The sequence below is a fragment of the Artibeus jamaicensis genome, unplaced genomic scaffold (assembly GCF_021234435.1).
Source record: "Artibeus jamaicensis isolate MK-2021 breed Jamaican fruit bat unplaced genomic scaffold, CSHL_Jam_final scaffold_847, whole genome shotgun sequence".
In the NCBI taxonomy this organism is placed as follows: Eukaryota; Metazoa; Chordata; class Mammalia; order Chiroptera; family Phyllostomidae; genus Artibeus; species Artibeus jamaicensis.
This window is the reverse complement of record NW_026522057.1, coordinates 4299839-4324047: the sequence shown is the minus strand read 5'-3', so window position 1 is coordinate 4324047 and position 24209 is coordinate 4299839. Positions and strand designations below refer to the sequence as shown.

At 57.7% G+C, this 24209-nt stretch overlaps 1 protein-coding gene across 1 annotated transcript; it reads left to right on the top strand.

Annotated features, from left to right (window-relative positions):
• The first annotated feature begins 2074 nt into the window (after window positions 1-2074).
• On the top strand, window positions 2075-22266 carry FOXO6 (forkhead box O6). Its single transcript, XM_037149698.2, has 2 exons — window positions 2075-2964; window positions 20113-22266. The coding sequence occupies exons 1-2, from the start codon at window positions 2551-2553 to the stop codon at window positions 21373-21375; spliced, it is 1677 nt and encodes a 558-aa protein (XP_037005593.2). The 5' UTR covers window positions 2075-2550; the 3' UTR covers window positions 21376-22266.
• The last annotated feature ends 1943 nt before the right edge of the window (window positions 22267-24209 follow it).

The window sequence follows — 24209 nt, the reverse complement described above, 5'->3', positions numbered from 1 at the left end:
CAGCAGCTGTGGACACTGGGTAGGGCAGGGGCCTGGGCAGAGTCTGAGTCAGCCTGAGTCAAGGAGTGTCTGCCAACCTAGCTTTCCAACCCTGCAGTGGCAGCCTGTGCCAGGGCCCCCAGCTAAGGATCCTCCCAGCTCTGGTATGGCCCTCAGCAGGCCTCCACCTCACAGAGCAGGCTGGGCCAGGGCCGAAGCTGGCGTGAGGCCTGCCTGGCCTCCAGGGTACCTCAGAGGGCAGCTCCCCATGTGGGCTCCCCAGGCAGGGAGGGCACATGAGAGCTCTGGGAGGGGGTCCAGCAGTGATTTCAGAGCCCTTGTGACTCTAAACAGACCACCTGGAGAGTGGGTACATACATGCAGAGGAGTATGGGGGGCAGCAATGGTTCCCATGCCCACCCTGGCCTACAGGATGTAACTCAGGAAGATGCTGTGCCAGGCATTTGAAAGTTGGGCCTGGCTCTACCCTGGGGGAGAGTAAGGAGGGGACCTTCTAGCCACTCCTGCACCCTCACCCTTAGCTCTACTCCTTGGGACCCCAGCTGGAAAGAAGAAATTTTTGACAGAGGCTGTCTCTCATGGCCAGAGAAGTCTGCAAGTTGCCGTCTCCAGCCTCTCCAGAAGTGTGGTACTGGCTGATGAGCTTGGGATTCTAGTCCTGGCCATTTCATTTGGGTGAGTCACCTCCCCACTCTGGGCCTCAGTTTCCTGACTGGCAAAAGAGAAATAATGTCCTCAAGGGACATAAGGCATTGCTGATAGAGCAGGCAGCGGTGTGGGCAGGCAAGGAAAAGAGCTAGGAGCAGTGGTGTTAGGAGCTGGGGTTAGAGAAGGGATCAGGGATGAGTTGACACTTGAGCTGAGCTTTGAAGAATGGAAAAATCTCTGATCATGGCCTGGAGGGGGTGAAAGGGTACTCTAGGCAGAAGGGATGTTCTGAGCAAAGGCTGGCAGGTGGTGTGGTGACTGCAGACTCAGCCTAGGGCCCTGTGGGATGAGGTCCTGGGCTGCCCAACTTCTCAGCCAGCCTCTCCCTTCCGAGGCCTGATGATGACATGATAAGCATCTGACTTGCCACTAGCCTCTGCAGTAGGAACCTCATCTGTCTCTTTTGCTGCTCTTGCCATAGTGGCCTGAAGTGTGCCTGGAGCATTGAAGGTACTCAATAAGTAAATGAATGAACTGTTAAATGAATGAGAAGCTTCTCCCCATACAAAATGAACTATGAAGTAAGTCCTTCTTCCACTAGCCGTGCAAGAGCATCCCACAGAGTTTTTAAAACAGTGGTTTGCAAAGTGTAGTCCTGGTTGCATGATCTGGGAACTTGTTAGAAATACAAAATCTACAGCCCCAATCCAGGCTTACCCTGTCGGTTCCAGCAACATGTTTTCACACTTTAAACTTTGAGAACCAAGACTCTAAAACTATTTCACAGGCACCCTAAGAGCCCATGAAAACTTCATTTGCAGATGGAAAAGCTAAAAATGTGACAAAGCCTGGCCCAGAACCCAGGTATTCCTAACCCTTTCTCCTTCCCCAGGCCAGTGTAGGGCACAAAGGCCAGCTGGATCATAATCCCCATCAGGTTTCTAAGACTTGGAGAGGCCAAGGGTCTAGAGTCAGAGGGCTGGGCATTCCTCCCAGGAGTAGAAGGCGGGACCAAGTGCCCTGAGTCCCGCCCCATCACCGTTGCCCCGGGAAACCCCGGGTTGTAACAATAACCCGCTGACGCGCTTCTAGGAGGGATCGGGCCGAGTTCGTAGGCGGGACGGCCCTGCTGAAAACCAATGAGAACTCTCAGACCCCGCCCCCGCGCCCCCGCCCCTAGCGCCGAGCAGGGGGCGGGGTCGCGCCCGCCACTCTTCCCCTGCTCTGTAGGCGGCGCTGTTCCTTGCAGGGGCTGTGGCAGGGTCGTCCAGAGTCGCGCGCCTCGCGTCCCCACCCCGGCCAAGGGGCGGGGCACCAGGCAGGCTGAAGATTCCGCGGCTGCTAGTGGGTACGCCCCGCCCCCTCCCGCGCCGGGCCCGCCCCCTCCCGGTCCCCCGCCCATTCCGAGGTGCAGCCGGCGCTGAGCGCGGCAGGCGCGGGAGCTGGCGCTGGAGCCGGAGCGGCGGCGGCGGCATTCACGGGGCGGCGGCGGCGGCGCGGGCTCCCGCACGGGCTTGGGCTCCGGCATGGTGCAATCCGCCCTCGTCCCGGGAGAGCGGGGCCCGGGCGCGGGGCCGGCGCTAAGGGAGCGGCGGCAGCGAGGGTGGCAGTGTCGGCTGCAGGCTCAGGCAGGCGGCAGGTGCTAGAAGCGGAGCTGGGCGAGGTGTGTGCCCGTTGGGCTCCGGGGCCGCCGCCCCCTCACTGCTCCCATCTTTCCCTCCCTTTGGGCTTTCCAGCGAGTCCAACCCCCTGTCTCCGCGCCCCGGCCCATGGCGCCCCGCGGTTGAGCCGGCGCCGCCAGGGACCCCTCCCGCGGGCCTCCCCGGGGCGTGCAGATCCCGGAGCCTCCCGCCCACCCTCCGAGGAGCCTCCCTCTCTTGCTCGCCCGAGGCGGGCGGGACCATGGCTGCAAAGCTGCGAGCGCATCAGGTGGACGTGGACCCAGACTTCGCGCCGCAAAGCCGGCCGCGCTCGTGTACCTGGCCCCTGCCGCAGCCTGACTTGGCCGGCGAAGAAGATCGAGCGCTAGGTTCAGGGGTGGCTGAGGGCGCCGAGGACTGCGGGCCGGAGCGCCGGGCGACGGCCCCGGCCATGGCCCCAGCGCCGCCGCTGGGAGCGGAGGTCGGACCGCTGCGGAAAGCCAAGAGCTCCCGACGGAACGCGTGGGGAAACCTGTCGTACGCCGACCTCATCACCAAAGCCATCGAGAGCGCCCCGGACAAGCGGCTCACGCTCTCCCAGATCTACGACTGGATGGTCCGTTACGTGCCCTACTTCAAGGATAAAGGCGACAGCAACAGCTCCGCCGGCTGGAAGGTGGGGGCGTCCGGCTGGGGAGGGGCGCTGGGCTTGCTGGCCGGGCCTTTCAGGGGCTTCTTGGTGCCTCTGAGCTCAGAGCGGGCCGGCGGGAGGGAGGCCCCGGGGCACCCCCAGGGGTCACAGAGTATGTGCCCAGGGCGCGGGGCCGGCCAGCAGACAGGAGGGGGCGTGCTGGGAGCAGCCATGCTCTGGCTAAGGGTTGGGAGGTTTGGTGGGGTAACAAGGGACTGACTGACACTTATAGCACCCCCGAGGGACACCGCCAACCCATCTTTGGGGGCATTGTAGAGGAGCACATTCCCAGGTCTCGGACATTAAGAACCTCTTACCCCCATGAGTGTGCTTTGGGTTACTCTTGTTTTACCTCTCCATCAGGGCACCGTCCTTAAAGAGATGGAATAATGACTTGGGTCAGTAGCTGCTTTGCCCAAAATCTTTCCCACTGCGCCGCCTGGAGCCTACCCCAGAATGAGGAGTGCAGCCCTGGGCTCACAGTTCTTCCTGTGGTTCCAGTTCACTCCAGGGCACCAGCCAGTCTGGGGTGGGGTGACTTGTCAGGTGACCTGGGATCTGAGTTGTCCATGGGGCAGCTGCTGTCCCCCCCCCCCTTGTCTTTTATCAGCATGGTAGACTGGCGATGACCCCTGCTGGTGTTAGGGCAGGGTATCAAGGGCTGGGTATCTGTTCCTGTCTACCACAGGCTGTCTGTCTTCCACTTCCCTGGCTTCCTGAGCTCAGATGTATTGGGGGGTGGGGGAGGGGTGGGGCACCCCAGGGGAAGCCTCAGTGCCAGCCAGTGTAAAGGGGAGAGCCATCTTGGAAGAGGACAGGGGCTTGAGTGGATTGTGGCCTCCCGACCCTCTTCCGTCCATCTCCCTGGGGAGTGGGAATATTTGATATGTTGGGGGGATAGGAAGTTGGAGATAGGGGGCTGTGTCTAAGGCCTGTGAGCTATCAGACTCCCTGTGGAAGAGAGGGGTCTCTGCGAGGAGGCATGCCTAAATGGAGGCAGGGGGCCATGCTTGGTGGTGGCTTCAGGTAGGGTCAGAGAAGGAGGTGTGCCAGTGGAGGAGGTGGGGCTTATGGGTATGGACAGCTCTAGATGCCCAGGGGCTTCATTGTATGGGTCATGGGTGCTCTGACCTGGGAGCCCATGGCTCTCAGACCACTGTGGGGTGGGGTTACAGGAGAAGCAGACATGAGCCTACTTCCCCAGCCTCTCCAGTCCCCTTTGGATCAGCCCCCACTGGAACACTTATTCCCCACAAGTGGGTCCTGCCCTTGGGCTTTGCTCCCACCTCCTTTCCCGCTCTCCATACACTATCCCACCTTTTCTCCCTGTAGATATATTCCCTGTCCTGAAGGACAGAGCTCAGATGCCTCTTCCTGGAAGCCTTCCTTAACCCTTTTTAGCTAGCTTAGGATTCCCTCTTCTCTGGCCCTCTCTCTGCCTGTCATAGGTCTTAGTCTTTTGTGTCTTGTCTTATTTCCCTTCCCCACACTGCTTTTGGAAGACAGTAGCAGTGTTAGAGCAATCTCTGTGCCCACAGCAACTGCCAGTACATGTCTGGTGAAAAAGTAAAGAAATGGGTGGACGGGAGGGCACTGTAAGCCAGAGTAAGCAAGGAGGGCTTGCTGCAGGAGGTGGCGCTTGACGAAATAAGAACAATGGGGGAAGATGGTAAGAGGGGACATGAGTTTGGAAGCTGGGAGAGAACTGCAGTTCCTTGAGGGTCTCAGGGCCAAGCCCTGTGCCAGACAGCTTTTCAGGCATCTGTGCCAGGTGTCTCCTTAAATGCTCCGAGCAGTCTCTGAGGAAGGTTTTACTGCCACCATTTACAGAGCTGGACACTAAGGCGCAGAGTGGAGGAGTAAACTGCCCAAGGTCACACCATCAGTAGATGGGAAAGCTGGACTCCAATCCAGGTGTCTCTCCCCTGACTGCCCCCACAGAGCCTCTGAAATAGTGTCCTGCTAGCACTGGGTGTGGGAGCGGTACACTGCTGGCTTCTGAACAGGGGCAGGTCTAAGTACTAACATACGATTGGGAATGTGCTTGGAGATAACTTAGTCCCACGAGTTCATTTCTCGGACTGTGAGACTGAGGCCCAGAAAGGGGATGGGACTCTTCTCAGTGAGCATCAGGCCCTGGATGACAGCCCAGGTCTCCCGCCAGCTCATTGGATTCAATTTCCACTGCACCAAGCTGCTCAGGACACAGTGGTTCTCCCTGTGTCCTGAGTACAGGGAAGGAGGGAGTCCTGGAAGCTGATCCTGGGCTGGGGCATTGGAGAGGGGCCCTCAGGTTTGGGCTCCTGACCTAGGCCTTGGAAAGGACCACCCAGCCACTGGAGGAGGGCTGTTCAGAGGGGCCTCTGGCCTTTCCCATTTCATTCCCTGGTGGTGATTCTCCTTCTACTCCCTGCAACCCCAAACTCAACTCCCCAGAGAATCTCTTTCCTCCTCTCATTCCTGCTCCTCCCTGATGCCTGTTCCCCCATTTCCAGTTAGTTTTGCCAAGGGCCTGGTAGAGGGGCCATCCCCAACTCCCAGCCAACCTCTGGTTAGCAGGGGCTGTGGTACATCTCAGGTACCTAGGCTGAGGGCATGGCCCATTGTTCCTTCCTCCCCCACATAAGTGTTGCATGTGGATCTTTGGGGTGTACTAAACCCTGTGTTCGATGGAGTAGGAGGACCTCAAAGAAAAACATAGGACCTGCCTTCAGGACACATCAGGGCTCGGCCAGTTCCATACCCAGGCCCTGTGTTTTACATGCAGAAAGGGCCAGGGGTGGGGGCAGAGGTTCGGGGAAGGCAGGTTAGATCCCTTGGGGAGCCAGGCAAGCCCTTACTGAGCAGGTGGCACTTGATCTGAGCTGTCTCCATTGGGGGTAGAATTTGGGAGAAAGTCTTCCAGGGGATGTTGAGTGAATATGCAAAGTCAAGGAGGTGGGTCTGGGGGACCACTGGGCATGCTAGACTATAGGACGAGGGCTTCTAGGTATGGCTGGGAGGTGGCATGGGAAAGGTAGAGTGGAACAGATCAGGAAGGGCTGATGTGTTTGGCCTATGCCTGGTGGTCCCACTGGTGATGTGAGGAAGTAGTTGGGCAAACTGCAGGAGGCGGCAAGCACAGTACACCCACCAGGCAAAAGCCCGAAAAGAGGCTGGGCTTAGTGCTGGGAACTCTTCTGAAGAGGCAGATAGTGTTCCCCTCAGAGTAGAGGGTCTCCAGGTCTGGGAAGAGGGCTTGTGCAGCAGGTCCCCATCTCTCTGCAGTGTCCCAGAAGGGTGGATATCTGACATCCAGGTAGAGCCTCCCACTTTCTCAGATGCTCCAGCTCCACCTTCCCTAGCGATGGTTCCTCCGGGAAGCCTTCCAGGCTGCTCTGCATCCTGGCGCTTCTTCCATTTAGCGCTCCTTTCTCTTATAGCTCCTGGAGTTGTTCTGCCTGTTTCCTGGCTGCCTGCTCCCCTGGGAGCTCCCAGGCCAAGCCTGGGCGCCTCCCATTCTTGTGGGGGAGGAGCACAGTGGGTGAGGACTTCCTTCTCCCTCAGGGCCTGGAGCAGCTTGGCTGTTGGGGTTTGGATCAGGAGGGGTGGTGCTACCCTCATCTGGCCCAAGGGGGCCTGTAGGCCCTAAGTGGGGCGGGGGGCTAGAAGGAGGGGCTGATCTGAGCCGCCAGGAGGAGGGTCCTGCTACAGCTGAGCACTGGTTGTGAGTGCAGGGGACGCCCCCATCTTTCCTCCCCCTAGACTACTGGAGCAGGGCTCCCTCCTCCTCCTTTGTCCTCGGGGATCCCCAGCCCCAAGGGATGGTGGGGTGTGGGAGGAGGCTGTGCGAGCCGGGGTTGGGGGGTGTCCTCACTCCCCCCTCCCTGCACTGCACGAGCGGGGGGCTGGCAGCTGTCCGCCTCCTGGGCACGAGCCCGTGCCAGCCGCTCCTGGCACAGTTGCTGGCACGCCCGGCAGACTCCCACGGCCACCTGCTCACACCCACCCACGAGCGCTGGCTCGGCGGGCCCTTCCGGCTTTCAGGGCCTCCTGACGCCCCTCCCCCGCGCTCTGGAGCCCCCACCCCAGTCCTCTGCTCCCAGCCTTTTCTCCTCACTCCTACCTGCTCCAAGCCCATAGCCCTGGCTCCATACCCACGCAACTTGGGGAGCTGGACCCCCAGGGCCCTAGGGGCAACTTCCCCCCTGCTGGGAGGAGAAGGAGGGGCGCCAGGGAGCAGACAGATAGACCGACAGACAGGGTGAGGGCCCCCGCCTGCCACCTGGCGCCGCTCCAGCGGGAGGATGGCGGGCAGCGCCGTGCCAGGCGGTAATTGCAGACAGACTAATTTAAAGAGATGAGACGGTTATTTTTAACTCGTGTTAAGGTAATGAACGGCGCGGGGGGGTGGGATGGGGTTTGTGGGTTGGAAAGTTCAGTGCCCCCCCCCCCACTTTCTGCGGTTTGGGGCCCCACTCTCAGGCCCTGAGGACTCCAGCTTCAGGACTGACTGGAGTTGGGGCTCTGCCAGAGAGAAGTGGGGGTGGCTGAGAGGGCCGGGAAGGACGCACCCACTAACCAAGAGCATATCCCATCAAATCCTGGCCACCATTCTTCCAGGTGGTTACTAAGATCCCTGTTCCCAGATGGAGGAGTGACTTGCCCTGGGGTCACATCCTTAGGAAGTGGCAGACCTGGGAACTGAACCTCCTTCTGACCCCAAAACTCACGTGTTTACCATGCCATTGGGGCTGGAAGGGAGCTTGTATTTGGACTTTGAAAGGGTGCTCTTTCCCCAGTCTTTCAGTGGTGATGGCCATCACATGTAATCCAGGGGGCTGTGGAAGCCCCTTTATGTGTGTCTGGTGAGGGATGAAGGGCGATTCTGTACTGTGTCTGCGGATGGGAGCCGCTCCTCACCTCACTGTCTCCCTTACCTGTGGCTGACTCCCCAGTACGCCCTCCCTAGTACAGCTCGTGGGTGTGGGTACCTGGGAAACAGGTACCCATCGGTGTCCAGTTCTTCTTCATCCAAATCGGGAAAGGGGGCGTCCCTTCACATACACCAAGTGATTGAGAGCTCATGACTTTGGGGACTGCCATTCTGTTGCTACAGGTCTTAATGTTAGGGCTTCCTCCTCCCAGCCACGTCCCATCTCCCTGGAGTATCACTCAGGGTGCCCCAGTTCAGTCCTTTGGGGTCAGCTGTGGAGTTGGGAGTGGGAGAGGGGCAGACAGAGCACCTGCAGGCAAACCCGACCCTGTGTGTGTGAGCTGGAGCAAAGCTCCGTCCTGTTCCAGACCCTGGTATTCTCATCAGTGTCCAGAGGGGCTTAACAGAGTCTTTGGTCCTTCCTGGGCTGTGTCTGACAAACCCTCTGGTTCCAGGAGTCGTGAGGGGTTAGTTGGGACCGAGGGCACGAAGTACTGATAGGAGGGATTTCTCAGTGTGGAAGCATCTGAGTACAGTCCGATGGACTCGAACTCCAGACTCTTGCTTGGAACTGCCTACCCTGCCCCGGCAGTACCCAGGTGCCAAACGTACTCTGGGCGCAATGAAGGGAGTACTCATGGCAGTCCCAGCTGGCTCCCAGAGGAGGCAGATGGGGGTGCAGGGTGTTGGGTGGGCATTAGCTGAGGCTCTGGGGCCTGGGTAGGGTGCTCAGGGGACAGCTGGATCTAGAGCATTCCCCCTTCCTCCTGGCACCCTGGTTACCATGGAAACCAACTCCTGTTTGGGACGGTTTGGCTGTTTGCTGCCTCTCCCCACCCCCCAACCCATATGTGGAGGTGGGAGGGGGGCCAGGTGGTGTGTGGGGGAGGGGCCTCCCACACCCTCCCCCCAGGGCCTCCTCCTCTGCAGGGAACCTTTCTAGTCCCTAAGGGGGTGATGCCTCTTGTGGGAAGGGGAACAAGAATTAAGAGCCATAATGTCTGGTGCCGGGCGCTTCACATAAATTCTCTCATTTCATCCTCCCTGGGACCTGCCAGGTATGTGTTTATTGCCCCATTTTGCAGTTAAGGAAATGGAGGCCCCGAAAGGTGAAATCATCTGGCCAAGGCAGCATAGCCGGGATGAGGATGAGCCTGGATTTAGGTGCAGACCTGTCTGTTTGTACCATCTCCAGTGCCGGTGCGGTGCCAGCCCCACACCCAGCAGACCCTCCCGCTGCAAGGCTTGCGCACGCCCCAGAACCCTCTGGGACTCAGTTCCCTTGGGAGCCAACCAAGCTCTCACTGCTCTGTTTGGACCCTGGGCCCTCTGCTGGCCTTGTCCAGGCCCTGCCCTCCCTCCCATGTTCCCTGCTGCCTGTGATCTCAGGTTGCCTTTCCACTGCCACCTTTACACCAGACACTGGAGTTCTCAGCCCACACCCACTGCCATTGTCACATGCTCACTAAGGCAGCTATTGACTCTCATGGACTGATCCCTTGGGAAACCCCTCAGAAACTAGGAGGGGTGCTTAAGTGGTTTGAACAAAGACCTGCCTCTTAGGTGATTTTGGAACCTACTGCCTCTGCCTGAGAATTCCTGCCTTAAATCATTAGTTGTTGGCAAACCCTGCTGATGATCAGAGTCACATAGAAGCTTTCGGTGAATAAAGGTGTTGACTCCCCATCTCAGACCCTCTGTGTTAGACTCTCCTCAGATGGGCTCTGGAATCTGTATTTTAACAGGTTTGTCTGGTGATGGGTCAGATTCTGAACTGATGCCTTAGATGGTAACTTCTGGGCTCCTGCTTGTCCTCTCTTCTGCTCCCAGTGTGGACCAGCCTCTTCTCTAAGCAGGCTGCCCAGGGTTGAACCACTCCTCCTCCTCTTTTTGAATTGAACCCCTGCAGTCAGCTCTGAGGGACCTGACACACCCGCCCAGCATCTCCAACACATTTGCCCAGCCCCCACATTGTGGAATTACACTGTGTAGAACATGGAGGGAGAGAATGGGCCCGTAGCCACTGAGAGCCTTTGGCTGTGGGGATGGGGGGAAAATGTCAGTGTAAATACCCAGAATGGTGAAGAACCTGAGAGTTGCAGCCCCTGCTCTCTGATAGCTCCCCATCCGGTGGAAGAGACAAGAGCATGTGTACAGCACCATCCTGTTACTACAGGATCCAATCCTGGGGCTTCAGTGTGAAGCTCAAGGCCTCGGCCACCTGGCCCCAGTCAACTGCTGCGGCCACGTCACTCACCCCTCTCATCTTTTGACCCTTGCTTTATCCACGCTGAACTGTTCCACCTCAGGATTCAACTCATTGCATGATTTTGTTTAATTCTCACAGCGGTTCTCTGAAGCTGATACTGTTACTGTCCCTGTTTTGCAGATGAGGAAACTAAGGCTGAGAGAAATAAAGTGGCTTTCCCAGTATCCCGCTGTAAGTGACAGAACTGAAACTCCCCAGGGCCAGTTCTTCCCGAGACCAGTGCTCTGGCCAGGCCATTCCAAGCTGACCGCCCTTGCCCTCATCGCTGCTCTGCTGCCCTTGGAGTTTGGCCCTGAGGCTTGCAGCCTGGGGGATGGGGCGGGGTCCCAGGGTTTGTCGGAGACCTATCTGAGATATATCCCCCACCCTGGGATGTCTCCTCCCTTCATCTGCACACCCCAAGCACCATGGCAGCTTCCTCCACTCACTTTGCTCCTGGCCCACTGCATAGTGCCACTCAGAGGAACTCGGTGGCTCCCTGAGTTTGAGGTGCCCCCAGGTCAAGATGAAGACTCCTGATTTTGATTCAGGATGGGCTGCTCAGGGTCATGGTGGAAGGCCAGTGATGAGCCACAGTGTTTGGAGGTGGGAGAGGGAAACTGACAAAGGAGGTTAGACCCACAGGGCGGGAGCCCTTGGAGGTCTGGCTGTACTGGCCAGAACTTGAGGCTGGAGAAGCAAGCAGGGGCCCGAGGGTGAGTGGTTTGAATGCCAAGGTGGGGAGCTAGTACTTTAAACTTTAAAGGATGAAGAATGATCACTTGAGGGTGGTGTGGAAGATGGAGTACAGGGGACTGGCCCAGGTGCCCCGTGTGGACCTGGTACCAGGGTAGAGAAAATGAACCTGAGAGGGGGCGGAGTCCAAAATGCCAGGCCTGAGGTGCTATGCCACACCCTTTGGTGACTTGAACATCTTGGAAGTGAGGCAGTGGTATTGGTAGGAGCCTGAACAAGCAGGGAAGAGCAGATACTAGCTCTGCCACTCATCCTCTGTGTGGCCTGGGGCAACGGAGCCTCAGTTTCCTCTTCTACAAAATGGGATGATAGGATTTATGCCCAAGCTTTGTTGTGAGAATTATAGGAATGATATGAGTAAAGTGCTCAAGAAATCTTAGCAAACATCATTACTGTTATCCATTGCTGTGGGAAAAGAAAAGAACTACCTCCCACTACTATGTAGCGTAAGGGTCCTTGGGCCCTGAGCTCTGAGGACACTGATTTTGTGTGTGTGGGTGGGGGGAAAGGGGCCCTTGTTCTTATGCCTCCCTTTCTGTTCCCGAGGTGTTAGGGATTCAGGATGTCCAAGCTCTGTCTTGCCCTTACGGTTGGTATACCCACTGCTTTCTAGCCTGCAAAGCTTTCCCCACGGCCTTGGGAGGCAAGCAGGCAGGGTTTAGGCTCTGTATTTTTGCAGATGAAGCCAATGGTTTGTTCAAGGTCACTCTTGAACCCAGGGCTGCCTGGACACCAGCTTTTTGCCTACTGGGAGGCTTTGTGACCTTGGGCATGGTCCTTTCCTCTCTGGCTTTGAGTCCTATCTAGAGATCTGAATTCCCCTCCCCCAACACTCTGGGAAGCTGTGATGCTTCCTCCACCCTCCTGTCCCCTCCCCCTGTCCTCAGCTGGCCTTGCCTCCTCTGTAACCTGAGCTGGGGCTGTGGGGGAAGGGGCTTACCCTCTGCCAGAGGCACCTGCCAGCTGAGCAGATGTGAGGGGGTGCAGGCCCCTCCCCAGGAGATCACAGGCTCTTAGCCCAGCAAGGCTGGGGCAGGCAGCGCTCAGCACACCCAGGGCTGCCCTCTGGCCTCTGCACCAAGCTTATCCCGAGCACTTGTTCATTTTTCAGTGGGCATTCCTGCTGCAACATGTCCTGTAAGGACTTCTCAGAATCCAGAAGACAGATGGCAGGTGATGGCTGGTGCCCCAGTCTGGGTGGGCTGCCCTGGGCTCCTGGAGCCCCTTGGCATGGGTACAGGGGGCCAAGGGCAGCCCCTGGGGGCGAGGCCAATGTCTGTGCGGGTGGCCATGCCCCTGGGAGAGCAGATGGTTCTCTTGGCACCTTGCCCACTCTTCCTCTTTTCCCTCCAGGAGCCAGCCAGCAGGGCTGGGGCACAGCTGCTGGGCCCTCCCCAGAGCCAGGCGCAGGGCAGGGCTGGGTGAGGTCACTGCAGCTGCTCCCAGGGCCCGAGCAGGGTGTGGGGAGGTGCTGGTGCAGAGGGAGAGAGACAGGGAGAGGCCTGAATGGCTCTGAACAGAATGGCCAGGCCCTGAGTGGTTTGTGGCTGCTGAGAGCTGTATCCTATGTGTGACTTACTGTGGGCTAAGGATTGCCCACAAAGTTCAAGTGAAGAGGCAGGCTCACATACAGTTATCCTCCAGTTCGCAGTTAGATTTCTGCAATAACACTGAGGTAGGAGCAGCTATCTTCAGGGCTCGCAGAGGGGGCTGTGAAGAAGCCACAGAGCTAGCCTTGATGGATCGGCAGGAACTAGTTAAGCAGAGAGAGGGAAAGGAAAGGGAAGAGAGTGTACAAAGGCATGCAAGTGTGAGACATCAGGGTGGCTGGAACCTCAGATGGGCTTAAGAGAACGGAGGTGATGAAGCTGAAGAGCATCAAGGGCTCTCGAACAGCACTTGGAGTTGGACCCAAGCCCACAGGTGGTGAGGAGCCACGTAGGGCTGAGCTTGGATTTCTGCTGCTGATTTGTTTGCTGCCCAGGCTGGGTGTATGGGTTCTGCTGTCTTCTGGATTTGGGGTGGAGGATGCCAGGGCCTATCCCTTGATCTCATGACTTGTTTTGAACATTTTGTTCCTCTTAGCCCCTGGCTGCCCACTTCTGTCCTATTGTTGACCCCAAGCCTACTTGTCTGTCAGCACCTGTGGCCCTGATGCCCCACCTGCCCTTCTACCCCTCCTCTACTACAGGCCCTAGTACCAAGGACTTACACATGGCCTCAGGCCCCTGTGGTCATCCAGGTTACCCCTTCTGCCAGGAAGCCTGCCTGGATTGAGCACCCCAGCTTCACCCCAGGCAGCAGAGCAAGTGACCCCTGGAGAGTCTGTGGCTCTGTCTGAGACAGGTGTGTATTCTTGGGCCAGACCGGGGCCAGAGTGGGGTGGAGGGTAAGGGGTGGGACAGGGGCCGCTCCTGGGACTCTGAGACAGAGAGAGGATGAGATTCTTGACATGTAGGATGTCATCCACGTCCCAGACCTCCCCCATGGATGTTGGTGTTGTTACCCTGTTTCACAGGGGAGGCCCAGTGTCACTTGCGTGAAGTTGGGGATCACCGTCCCCACCTTGTAGACAGGCTCGGTTTCCTGAAGGAGGGCGTGGAGTGAACCTTGGACAGTGATAGAACCTGGAGAGGCATTCATACCTGGCTTTGGGCGTAGAAGGACGGGCACAAGACCCTGGACTTAACTCAGAGGGGCCCTGAAATTCCTCAGGGGCCAGGGAGGCCAGGAGGTTGCACAGGGTCTGTAGTGGATGGGGCACAAGCCTCAGGTCTCCTGTCTCTGATACAAGCCAGGAAATGGGCTTGAGAACCAGGGCAGGGCTGGCCACTGATGTGGCCAGCAGGGCGATGTTGCCCACCACCCTGGGGGTGTAAACCCTGGCTTTGGAATCAGCAGCCCAGAGACCCAGACCTGGCTCCATCACTTCCCAGCTTCGTGGCCTCAGGAGTCATTTAACCCGCCTGAGCCTCTGTTTCTCCCCTTTGTAGAAGAGTATGTAATGAACCCAGTCTGGGTCTGGCAGGGCTTGGGTACTGCCCTCCTCCTGCCCCAGTGTTGGAAGCACAGCCAGCGGTGTGCACTGGCCTGCACTGGCTCATGAGAGCCTCCAAGCACACTTCTTCCCAATTTCGCACTCAGTGATCACGTTATACTGGCAGCTTAAAATTGGCCATGATGGGAGTATCCATGCCACATAACTCAGCAAAACCTATCTATCAGTTGGGATTCTTTCCCCCCTGGGGAGATAGAGGAAACCCATCCTGTAGATCAGATCCTCTTTAGCCCCAGAGAGAACCAAAGGGGAGGTGGGGCAACGGAGTGTGGTTGGGCCAAGCAACCTAAAGTTCAAAGTCAAGGGGCCCTTTTGGGCCTGGGGAGGTTGGATGTAGTCATAGTACCAGGCAGCCCTCTGTAGACATGGGACAGGGACTGTGGGACCCCTTTTCTCTTCCCCCTTCTACCCCCGCTTCCTGGCAGGTTGTGGCTGGAGAAGTAAGATTGGCTGAGTTGAGCTATCAGAGTATGAAGCTGTGCTGGAAGGAGAAATGAGGTTGTATTGGAAGATAAACAAGGTTTTACTGTCAGGGAATGAGGTGGTACTTGGAGGCAAGGTGAGGCTACATTATGAGATAAATGAGGTTGTACTGTCAGGGGATGGGTGTACTTGTAGGAGAGATGACGTCCTGCTGGATCAGTCGGGCTGCACCACCGGAGAACACAGGCACACCGCAGGAAGAAGGAGAGCCTCCAACTTGGAGGATAAATGAGGGTGTCCTGCTGGATAAATGAGGGGGCCCGTCAGGTGAATGGAGTGCTGTTAGCAAATGAGGTTGTACTTGCTGGATAAATGGGACTGGGGTGCTGGATAAATGGGGTTGTGCTGTCAGAGGAATGCATTACTGCTCGTGGGCGAAGGGTGTCCTGGGAATAGATGAGGGTGTCCTGCTGGATAGATGAGCTGCCGCCACCAGATGGATCAGACCCTATTCACGAGGGAGACACCGTCAGCAAGGACAAGGTTATTCTGTTCCCACTGGGGCTCCTGGAGTGTCTTCTGGCCAGATGGTACAGGCTGAGGGACCTTGGCCACAGCACACCCTGGGTTAACCAAGTCTATCTGCGGAGCAGGAGGGAGCAGGAGAGGGGGCTGGAGTGGGCAGCTGCTCTGGCTGCCCTGCGAGGCCATCTTCACCTCTCGTGGAAGCCCTCACTCTTCTCCGCAGTTCTCGCTGCGGAGCACACCCTTCCAACTCCCCCACCCCGCAGTCTCTCACTCTGTGTTGTCTTCTGTCAGCCCAGTTTGGAGAAAGCCCTGTCATGTGCCAGCTACTCTGTCTAGCCTCATTCATTCTCCCTGCAACACAATATTCCCTCCCTCTTCTCTCCCCCCCATTCATTCTACACACATTTATTAAATTCCTCACGTGTATCAAACACATGCAGAGCAGTAAAAAATGGACAAAAATCCCTCATGAAACTTATATTCTAATATAAGGAAAACCAAATAATAGAGGAGCTAAATTATATGTTTATACATACAACATGCAATTTATTAATGTGTATATTGCCTCCATATATGCAAATTATATATTAATTTAGAACATGATGGCTTTAGAAAAATTTAGAGTAGGACAAGTGGGGCAAGAAATGACAGGGAAGAAGAGCAATTGTTAAAGTGGCTAGGATGGGCCTCCTGAAAGGGAACGTCTGGACAAAGACTCAAAGGAGATGAGGGACTGACGTAGGTAGCGGGGTGAACGGTGGCTCCCTGAGGCAGGGGCCCCAAGGCAGGACCATGCCTGTGAGGCTGGAGGAACAGAGGGAGGGATGGAGCAGGACAGTGTCAGGGGCGGAGTCTGAGGCCACGGAGGGGCTTGTGGTTCCTGCCAGGCTTCTCTGTTCTTGGGTCTGAGACTGGTGCATTGCAGGGTTCTGAGTGACACCAAAGGGTCACTGGCTGCTGCCTAGTGGAGGGAGGTCCGCAGGGAAGTGAAGGCAGAAGCAAGGGGCCATTTGAGGAAATTGAGGTCAAAACATCTTAATCCAGGGCCACGTGGTTTGTGGCTGTTGGAGCCAAAACTAGAAGCCAGATGAACACCAGGGCCCACCCTCTGTCCCACGCCAGCCTCCTTTCTGGTGGGTGAGGCCCCTGGAGGTTGACTTCCTCGGACTAGGTTCTGAGGGAAAGTGGGATGGGCAAGGGATGGATGGCCACTGTCCCTTCCCTCTGACCCTGATGGTCTCCCTTAGGCCCAGAATCAGGGAGGTCCTGTCTCCCTGGGGAACCACCTCCAGGTCTGTCTGGAGGTGTGAGGCCCCAGAAGCTGGCGCAGTTTGGGCACTAGGGGAGCCTGGGCATGCCAGGGCATGGCTGTGGTGGCGGGTTGCTAGGTGACTCCAAGAGGGAGCCCTGGTTACTGTTGCCTGGCAGAGGCATCTCCCTCCTCTGCCACCCTCACCTCCTCTGTGGCCTCTGGCCTCCCAGGAGGCCTCATGGGTGAGATGTGATCGGTGCTTGCCATTGGATCTTGGCCTGGAGCTGTGACTGGTACCAGGTGGCTGGGCCCTGAGGAGCCACACTAGGCTGCAGTGCCTGGACTTCCCTCCTGGGGCACAGCCCTGGTGCACACCAAATGTAGGGCCTGGCTCAGCAGTCACAGGCCGAGGTCCTCACCCGGCCCTGGGCCTCCTCCCTGGGGGACTCTGGGCAAGGCGTGGCACCCATCTAGGCCCCAACTGCCCATCCATCTGGCCTGCAGAATCCCTCCCAAAGGGAAAGTGCAAGAGGGTGCAGAGCAGGCAGGGCTCCAGGCACCCCTGCCCCCGCCCTCTGATGGCTTGACTGTGTAACACTCAAGTATTTTCCTAGGTTCTTCTGTTCACAGAAAGTGTCAAAATCTTTTTTTAAAGTTTCAGAACCTCTGGACTGGATGATTCCAGGAACTTTCATTATCAAATAGAAAAGGTCCTCAGAGTAGAGTTGGCCCATCTGGTCAGCTTACAGGTAGGGAAACTGAGGCCCAGAATGGATGAGGGACTTGCCCAGGTCGGTGGAGGGGGAAGAGCAGGGGCTAGGGATGCAGTTCCCGGCTCTGCTGCCAGGTCCCGGGCAACTTTGGGCAAGACCTTTCTTCTCTCTGGGTCTGATCAGCTGGGCTTTCAGGCTGGAGCTCAGGCATCCAGTGGTACCTGGCTGAGCAGGGCACAGACAGGGGAGGATACAAAGTTTCATAGGCCCAGACATTTTTATCTGTACTCAGAAAACTTGGATGTATTATAAAGCACAATGCAAAATTCCCTTGAATCCTAAAAAGAAAGCACAAGACTTGTAAGGAAGTCTGACTTTTTGACATGCCCCCCAGTCTTCCCGTGCTGCCAACTTCTAGGGCAGGTGTACATGGAAAGTTTAAGAAGTGCTGGAGTACTGGCTTCCTAAGGTGCTTTGGAAACTCTCCGGCTCAGTCCTCTCTCCCATGGTGGAGTGCCACGTCCTTTAGACCCAGAGACACTAATCCACAATTGGCAAACACAAGGCCCGAGGACCGAATCCGGCCCAGCACCCTGTTTTATCCAGCCTGGCACCTTGCATCTACCCAGTGGCAGTGCTGAGCTCTCACTTAACCGTTAAGGAGTCGTTACGTTTATACAGTCCTAAAATGACATTCGGCCATTCGGCCCTTTGAAGGCAACTGCAAGACTAATGTGGGCCCCAGTGAAAATGAGTTTGACACCCCTACACTAACCTGAAATCAATACTTGGCTTTGCCACTTAAACTGTGTGACCTTGACAGCCTCCTTAACCTCTCTGCGCCTCACTCTCTTCATCTTGAGATAGGGATCACAATCCCTGACTTGTACAGAGTTTGATAAGTTACTCGAGATAAAGTACGGACACATCCTGGGCTGAACAGGTAGTGCGGAGTAGGGGCCGGTACTTGATGTCCTTCCTCTTCCCTCCACCCTTGAGCACTCAGAACTAGGCTGGCACACAGTGACAATGATATAGAGGTGTTGCCTGACTGACCTTCAGCTGGAGAAGCTGGGAGGTGGAGCCTTGTAAGCCAGATAGTCCCATATGGGAGAACTGAGGCCTCCGAGGCTCTGAACACAGGTGTGGGGGAGGGGCTGGGGAGGCAGGTGCAGGGGCGGGAGCGGGGGGAAAGGGGGTATCTACTTGAGGGAACACCACTCCCTGGAGGTCCAGCTCCCTCTCCTCTCAGGGTCCCAGGAGAAGCCTTGCAGGGCAACATTGGGAGGGGCCTTGGAGCCCAGCTGTCACCTTCTAAGACCAGACAGTACCAGAGATAGGGCACCTGGGGCCCTGAAGAATCAGGTCAGTACTTGGAGCTTCGGCTGAGGGAGGGTACCCTGGGTAGCAGAAAGGGCCCTTCCTCTGGACACTGATGGGAAGGAGGCAGGAGGGGCAGCTGTCATGGATCAGTGGTTACATAGCTGGGTGGAGACAGGTCGGTGAGCTGGGCACGTCAGGAGTGGTGCCTGGCAGTGCTGCCTGTGGGACCGTGGGCACGTTACATCATGCTTCCAGGCCTCCACACCCTGGTCCCTGAAATGGGGTAATGCCAGCTTCCTAGAGTGTTGGTGCCCAGCACAGTTACACTCAGTGCAGTAGAAAGGAGGCAGACAGAGCAGGTCTGTTGGTGATCTAAGAGGTGAGGTCTTCCGGATAGGATGGATAGGGTGAGGAGTTTAACCGTTTCTGAGCACCTGGTGTGTTCACCAAACACCCATACACATCTCAGGTAATGAGGTGGTTACTGAACGTCACCCACTTTTTTTCAGGTTAGTTCATTAAGGCACTGGGGCTCATAGAGGTTAAGTCAACCGCACAAGGTCACATAACTAGGTGGCTGAAAGGAGCCAAACGTCCTGACCAGCCTTCTGCAGCCCAAGCCCATGCTGTTTCTGCTTCTGTACTGGAGCCAGGAGGTCAAGACCCAGAGGTGGGGTGTGACAGGCCCAACAGGTTCCTGTGAAGTCAGTCGCCCCTGGCCTTTCCTACCTTCCTCTGTCCCCAGGACAGGCCTGGCAAAGGCAGGCAGTGATAGGGGGAGCACTGCAGGCTGGTGCAAAAGACATTTAGAAGAGGTTTGTGCAGGGGGGACAGATGTGAAGCCCAGGGAAGTACCCGGGACAGCAGGAAGGGCTGTGTGGCCTTGGGCAAGCCACTTCACTTCTCTGAGCCTCAGTCTTCTTAACTGTAAGTGGGCACTTTGCCACCTGCTTTGTGGAGGTTTGTGAGGATTTCACCAGGAAGGGACTTTGGGGAGGGGGATGCTGTAACCCAAAGGGCGCCTGAGAGCTGGTTTGGCCTGAAGGCGGGCACTGAGCAGAAGTGGGGTGGGAGACTGCTGTGCCCAGAGATGTGTATTAAGGGGCTTGCTGGGATCCAAGGCCTCTGGAGAGTTCACAGGAGCTCAGAAGAGTTGGGGGAAATCTCTGAAAGTGTCAGGCCTCCACCTGCTGTGGGGATGCCCAGCCTGTTCTGCTTTCCCTGGCCCGGCCCTCCCAGCAAAGGGTTAACAGTCTTCTCTACCTGCAGTTGCATTTTAAAGACACGAAATTAAAGCAGGTAATTTATTCTCCCCACACACGAAAGAGCAATTAGTTCTAAACAGGGCTTAATCAGTCACCACGAGATTGATTTCTGGAGCCCTGGGTTTTCGGGCTCCTGGATCCATGCCAGGCTGGGGAAGAAGGGGGGGCGGACAAATGAGCCACAGCGGCATGAGTCCTTACATAATCTGCTTGGGGGTGGGGGCCCTGGCAGCCCGGCTAGCTCCAGGGTGGGGCTTGGCTGAGCCAGAGACGGGGGTCTTGCTCCCCTGCTGCAGGCCCCTTAAGAGTAGCCCTCGGGGTTGGCCATGCCTCTTGGGAAAAGCTAGGCTCAAAGCTCCGCCCCACCTTCTGGGCAGTGCCTATGGGGGCGGGGTGATATGGTTCTGGGTTTTAGGTAGATACTCTGAGTTTGTCTGACCTGATACTTACACCTCCTCCCCTCACCCCCAACCCCTTTCCTCATTCACCCTTCCATCTTCCCTATTTCCTCCCCTTCCTTCTTCTGGCTCTTCTACCATTCTTCTATCCTCTCCTTTCTCTTTTTCCTCCCCCTCCTCTATCCATCACTGTCCCATACTCATGGCCTCCTCACTTCCCGTTCCCCCACCCACGTCCTTGTCTCTGGCCACAGAACTCCATCCGGCACAACCTGTCGCTCCACACCCGTTTCATCCGCGTGCAGAATGAAGGCACAGGCAAGAGCTCATGGTGGATGCTGAACCCTGAGGGCGGGAAGACCGGCAAGACCCCGCGGCGCAGGGCGGTGTCCATGGACAACGGGGCCAAGTTCCTGCGCATCAAAGGCAAGGCAAGCAAGAAGAAGCAACTACAGGCACCTGAGCGAAGCCCCGACGACAGCCCCCCAGGCGCACCAGCCCCGGGGCCTGTGCCTGCTCCGGCCAAATGGGCCACCAGCCCAGCCTCGCATGCCAGCGACGACTACGAGGCGTGGGCCGACTTCCGCGGCGGCGGGAGACCCCTGCTCGCGGAAGCGGCCGAATTGGAGGATGACGAGGCTCTGGAGGCTCTGGCGCCATCGTCGCCGCTCATGTACCCGAGTCCGGCGAGCGCGCTGTCACCCGCGCTAGGTGCGCGCTGCCCGGGGGAAATGCCTCGCCTGGCGGAGCTGGGAGGCCGTATAGGCCTGCACGGTGGCGGCGCGGGGATACCCGAGGCCCTGCTGGACAGCGCGCAGGACGCGTACGGGCCACGGGCCCGCGCCGGGACGCCTGCCTACTTCGGGGGCTGCAAGGGCGGTGCCTACGGCGGGGGTGGAGGCTTCGGGCCACAGGTGCTGGGAGCGTTGCGCCGCCTACCCATGCAGACCATTCAGGAGAACAAGCAGGCGAGCTTCGCCCCAGCCGCCGCGTCCTTCCGCCCCGGGGCGCTGCCCACGCTGCTGCCGCCCCCGCCGCCACCCGCGCCACGCCCCGGCCCGGTGCTGGGTGCGCCCGGGGAGCTGGCGCTGGCTGGCGCGGCTCCCGCCTATCCCGGCAAGGGCGCGGCCCCGTACGCGCCGCCGGTGCCCTCGCGCAGTGCCTTAGCTCACCCCATCAGCCTTATGACGCTGCCCGGCGAGGCGGGCACCGCGAGCTTGGCGCCGCCTGGCCACACGGCCGCCTTCGGGGGCCCGCCCGGTGGCCTCCTACTGGAAGCACTGCCGGGGCCATACGCCACCGCCGCCGGGCCACTGGGTGCCGCGCCAGACCGCTTCCCGGCCGACCTGGACCTCGACATGTTCAGCGGCAGCCTCGAGTGCGACGTCGAGTCCATCATCCTCAACGACTTCATGGACAGCGACGAAATGGACTTCAACTTCGACTCGGCACTGCCTCCACCGCCGCCTGGCCTGGCCGGGGCCCCGCCCCCCAACCAGAGCTGGGTACCCGGCTGAGGGGCCGCTTCCGCGCGCCGGGCGTCTGCCCCGCCCCCAAGGGGCTTCCGTCTTCCCGTCCTGATCCCCAGGTCCCCACCCCCGTTCCAGCTCCAGAGAGGATCCAGGAGGCAGCCCGGCCCTGCTAGAGACACCCCTCAGAAGATGGCTGCCGGGGGAAGTGGCAGGGAGGGGCTGGGGCGCCCCACATTCCTGCCCAGACTCCCGATAGCCGCTCCCCTACTCCCGGGGCAGGAAGCCTGGGGGTGGAGGCTGAATTCCAGGCTGGGTGGGGGTGGGGAGGGGCGAGGTGGGCTGCGCTGGTCGGAGAAGCCAGCCCGGAAATGGGGCGAGGCAACTCAGCCTCGGTGTCTCTGAATCTGCGTTTCCTTTGTGGGGGGCCCTCGCGGTAGCGAGTCGCCCCACCCCAGCTCCGAGCTGGTTCCCAATCGACACTGTTCACCGGTCTTAGCCTCACCCACCGGAAGCCAGCACCCCCTTCCCGAAAACACACTCACACCTGCCTATTGGCTGTGCACCCCCAGCTGTCCTCCTTCGGCCCTCCACCCTCATGGTTCAGCCCTGCCCCCCTTGTCAGTCCCAGCTGCTCCCCTCCTCCTTCGGAGTCAGTCGCCCTTCCAGGCCCCCCACCCCACCCCGCCCCAGTACAGGTCTCAGCTTCTCCTGCGGGCTTCAGCTCCGGATCCACCCCAACCCCCAGACCCCTTTCTTCTCTGTGCCAGTCCTGGCTCCTCTCTCGCGTATTTATAAGTGTCGGGTCGGGCTGTGGGCGCGGCGTCCCCGGCGCATATCGTAGGCTGTGTACCGTGGCCGTGCCGTCAGCGTGTGCGTGTGTGCCGTGTCGAGGCCGTGTAGAGTGCATTGTACAGCATATTTTCATGAATAAAATTGTTTTAAATATTTCCCGCGCCTTGGGCTAGCAGGGGGAGTGGCGGGGGAGGAGAATAACTGGCAGGGATCCTGGGGGCGGGCGTTCCAGAGCCAGAGTCCCTGTCGTGGTTCTGTGTCTGAGTGTGTGTGTCAGCCTTCCCCTCTGCCTGTCTGTCTGCTCGGCGCACATCGTTTAAGCGCCTCCTGCTTTCGGAACTCCCGGGACGTGCCCGTGTGGAGCTCTGCACCTGCCTCTGTGAACACGTGCTGCAGAAGTTTCCGGCCTGGGGAAATTCTGCCCCGAATGACCCTCAGAGTTGGGAGAGAAGGCACAGATACTTACTGAGAACCTGTTAGTGTCAGGTTCTGTATAGGTTCTGCACAGATGAGAAAACAGGGTCGGAAAGGGAGCAGGGCTTGGGAAGGGAAAGGCGGCTTCTGAAGGCTCACAAATTTCTGCTTGAATCCATCTATTCCCTGCTTGGTTTTTTGTTTTTTTTTTTTCTCTCTTTTTTACCAGCTGTATGAACTTCGGCATGTTTTCAACCTTGGTAGCTTTGCTTTCCTGGTTTAGATCACGGGATAATACCACTCATTGATTGCGTGGATTTCTTGTGAGGAGTGAGTAATAAAAGCTATGTAAAGTGCTCAGCCCAGGTTCTGCACCCACCCACTCACTCATTCATTGGGAAGATTTATTAAGCACCTATTTTGCCAGGTCTTGTGTCAAGCATTGGGGCTGCCACAGAGAGCAACATAAGTACAATCTGCCCTTAAGGAACTTCGAGGCTTGAAGGGGACACAGCAGAGTAAATAGGTGATTATAGACCAGAGCTGTAATGAGTGCAGGAGCCGGGGGTCTGCTGTGGGAACATATAACACAGTTACATTTATCCTGTGCTTGAGGAGTCAGGGATATGCCTGTGGGGGAGGGTATTGCTGCAGGTGTTGAAGGGTGAGTTGGTATTGGGAAGTTCGGAAGAGCTTCAGGCAGAGGGAACAGCAAGATCAGAAACCTGGAGTCAGATCATGAAGGTTCCAGGACAAAAAAGCAGCTTAGTGTGGTCAAAGTGCAGAGATGAAAGAATGATGACAGGGAAGCAAATGGGTCAGAGTAGGGCAACGGTGGAGGAGGGTCAGTGACTGGTGGTGACTCAAATCGGGAGGGGGAGAGGCCAGTGGGGTTGGAGGAGAAAGGATGAGGTCCCATAGAGACTTCTTGGGTATACAGCAAGGGCATCAGGACTTTGCTTTGGATTGGATGTGGGGAGGGAGAAGGAGGAGTCAAGTGATGCCTGATTTCTGGTTGGGCAGACAGGACTCTCCCCTGAATGGAGAACTTCTGGGCAGGAGGAACCCTGGAGAAGACGATGCACTTGGCCTCAGCCGGGCTCAATATGAGTTATGTCCTATGGGAGCATATATGCTGTGCAAATAGCATTCCCTGGCTTGGGCAACATGGCATCGGGAGAGTTTGGCTGAATCGTGGGGTCAGAAGCCCAGAAAGTGTCTGGGCTGGAGAGGGAGGTCCGAGAATCAAAAACACAGAGACTGTCATAGAGGTGTTAGAAGTGGCATGGGGTGGCGCAGAGTGGGAAGAACAGGTCACTCTGGTCTGCTCTGATGAACTCCTTAGAGCACCGTGGCCCGGGAAGAGGAACCACAGGCTGAGGAGCAGCTGCAGGGAGAGGAGGAAGAAAACCAGCACACCAGGGACCTCAAGTTTGGGAAAAGAGGGTGGTCCTAGAAAGAAATGCCCAATACACTCAGATCCTCACTTCCTTGGTCTGGAAAATGGGCCAGTAACACCTGTCTCAGATTGGTTTTGAGGAGCAAATAAAATTGGAATGACTCTGAGGTTATACTGCTGGCAAAGGGAGAGCCAGGGTTCTGTGTGGACTGTGTACCTCCAATGCCCCAGCTGTCCTTTGGCACCCACTTCTTCTGGGAGGGGGCTGTGAGAG

Coding starts and splice junctions, on each gene's coding strand:
- FOXO6 (XM_037149698.2), top strand. CDS start 2,551: ATGGCTGCAAAGCTGCGAGCGCATCAGGTGGACGTGGACCCAGACTTC. Junction 2,965..20,112: donor ACAGCTCCGCCGGCTGGAAG/GTGGGGGCGTCC, acceptor CTCTGGCCACAG/AACTCCATCCGGCACAACCT.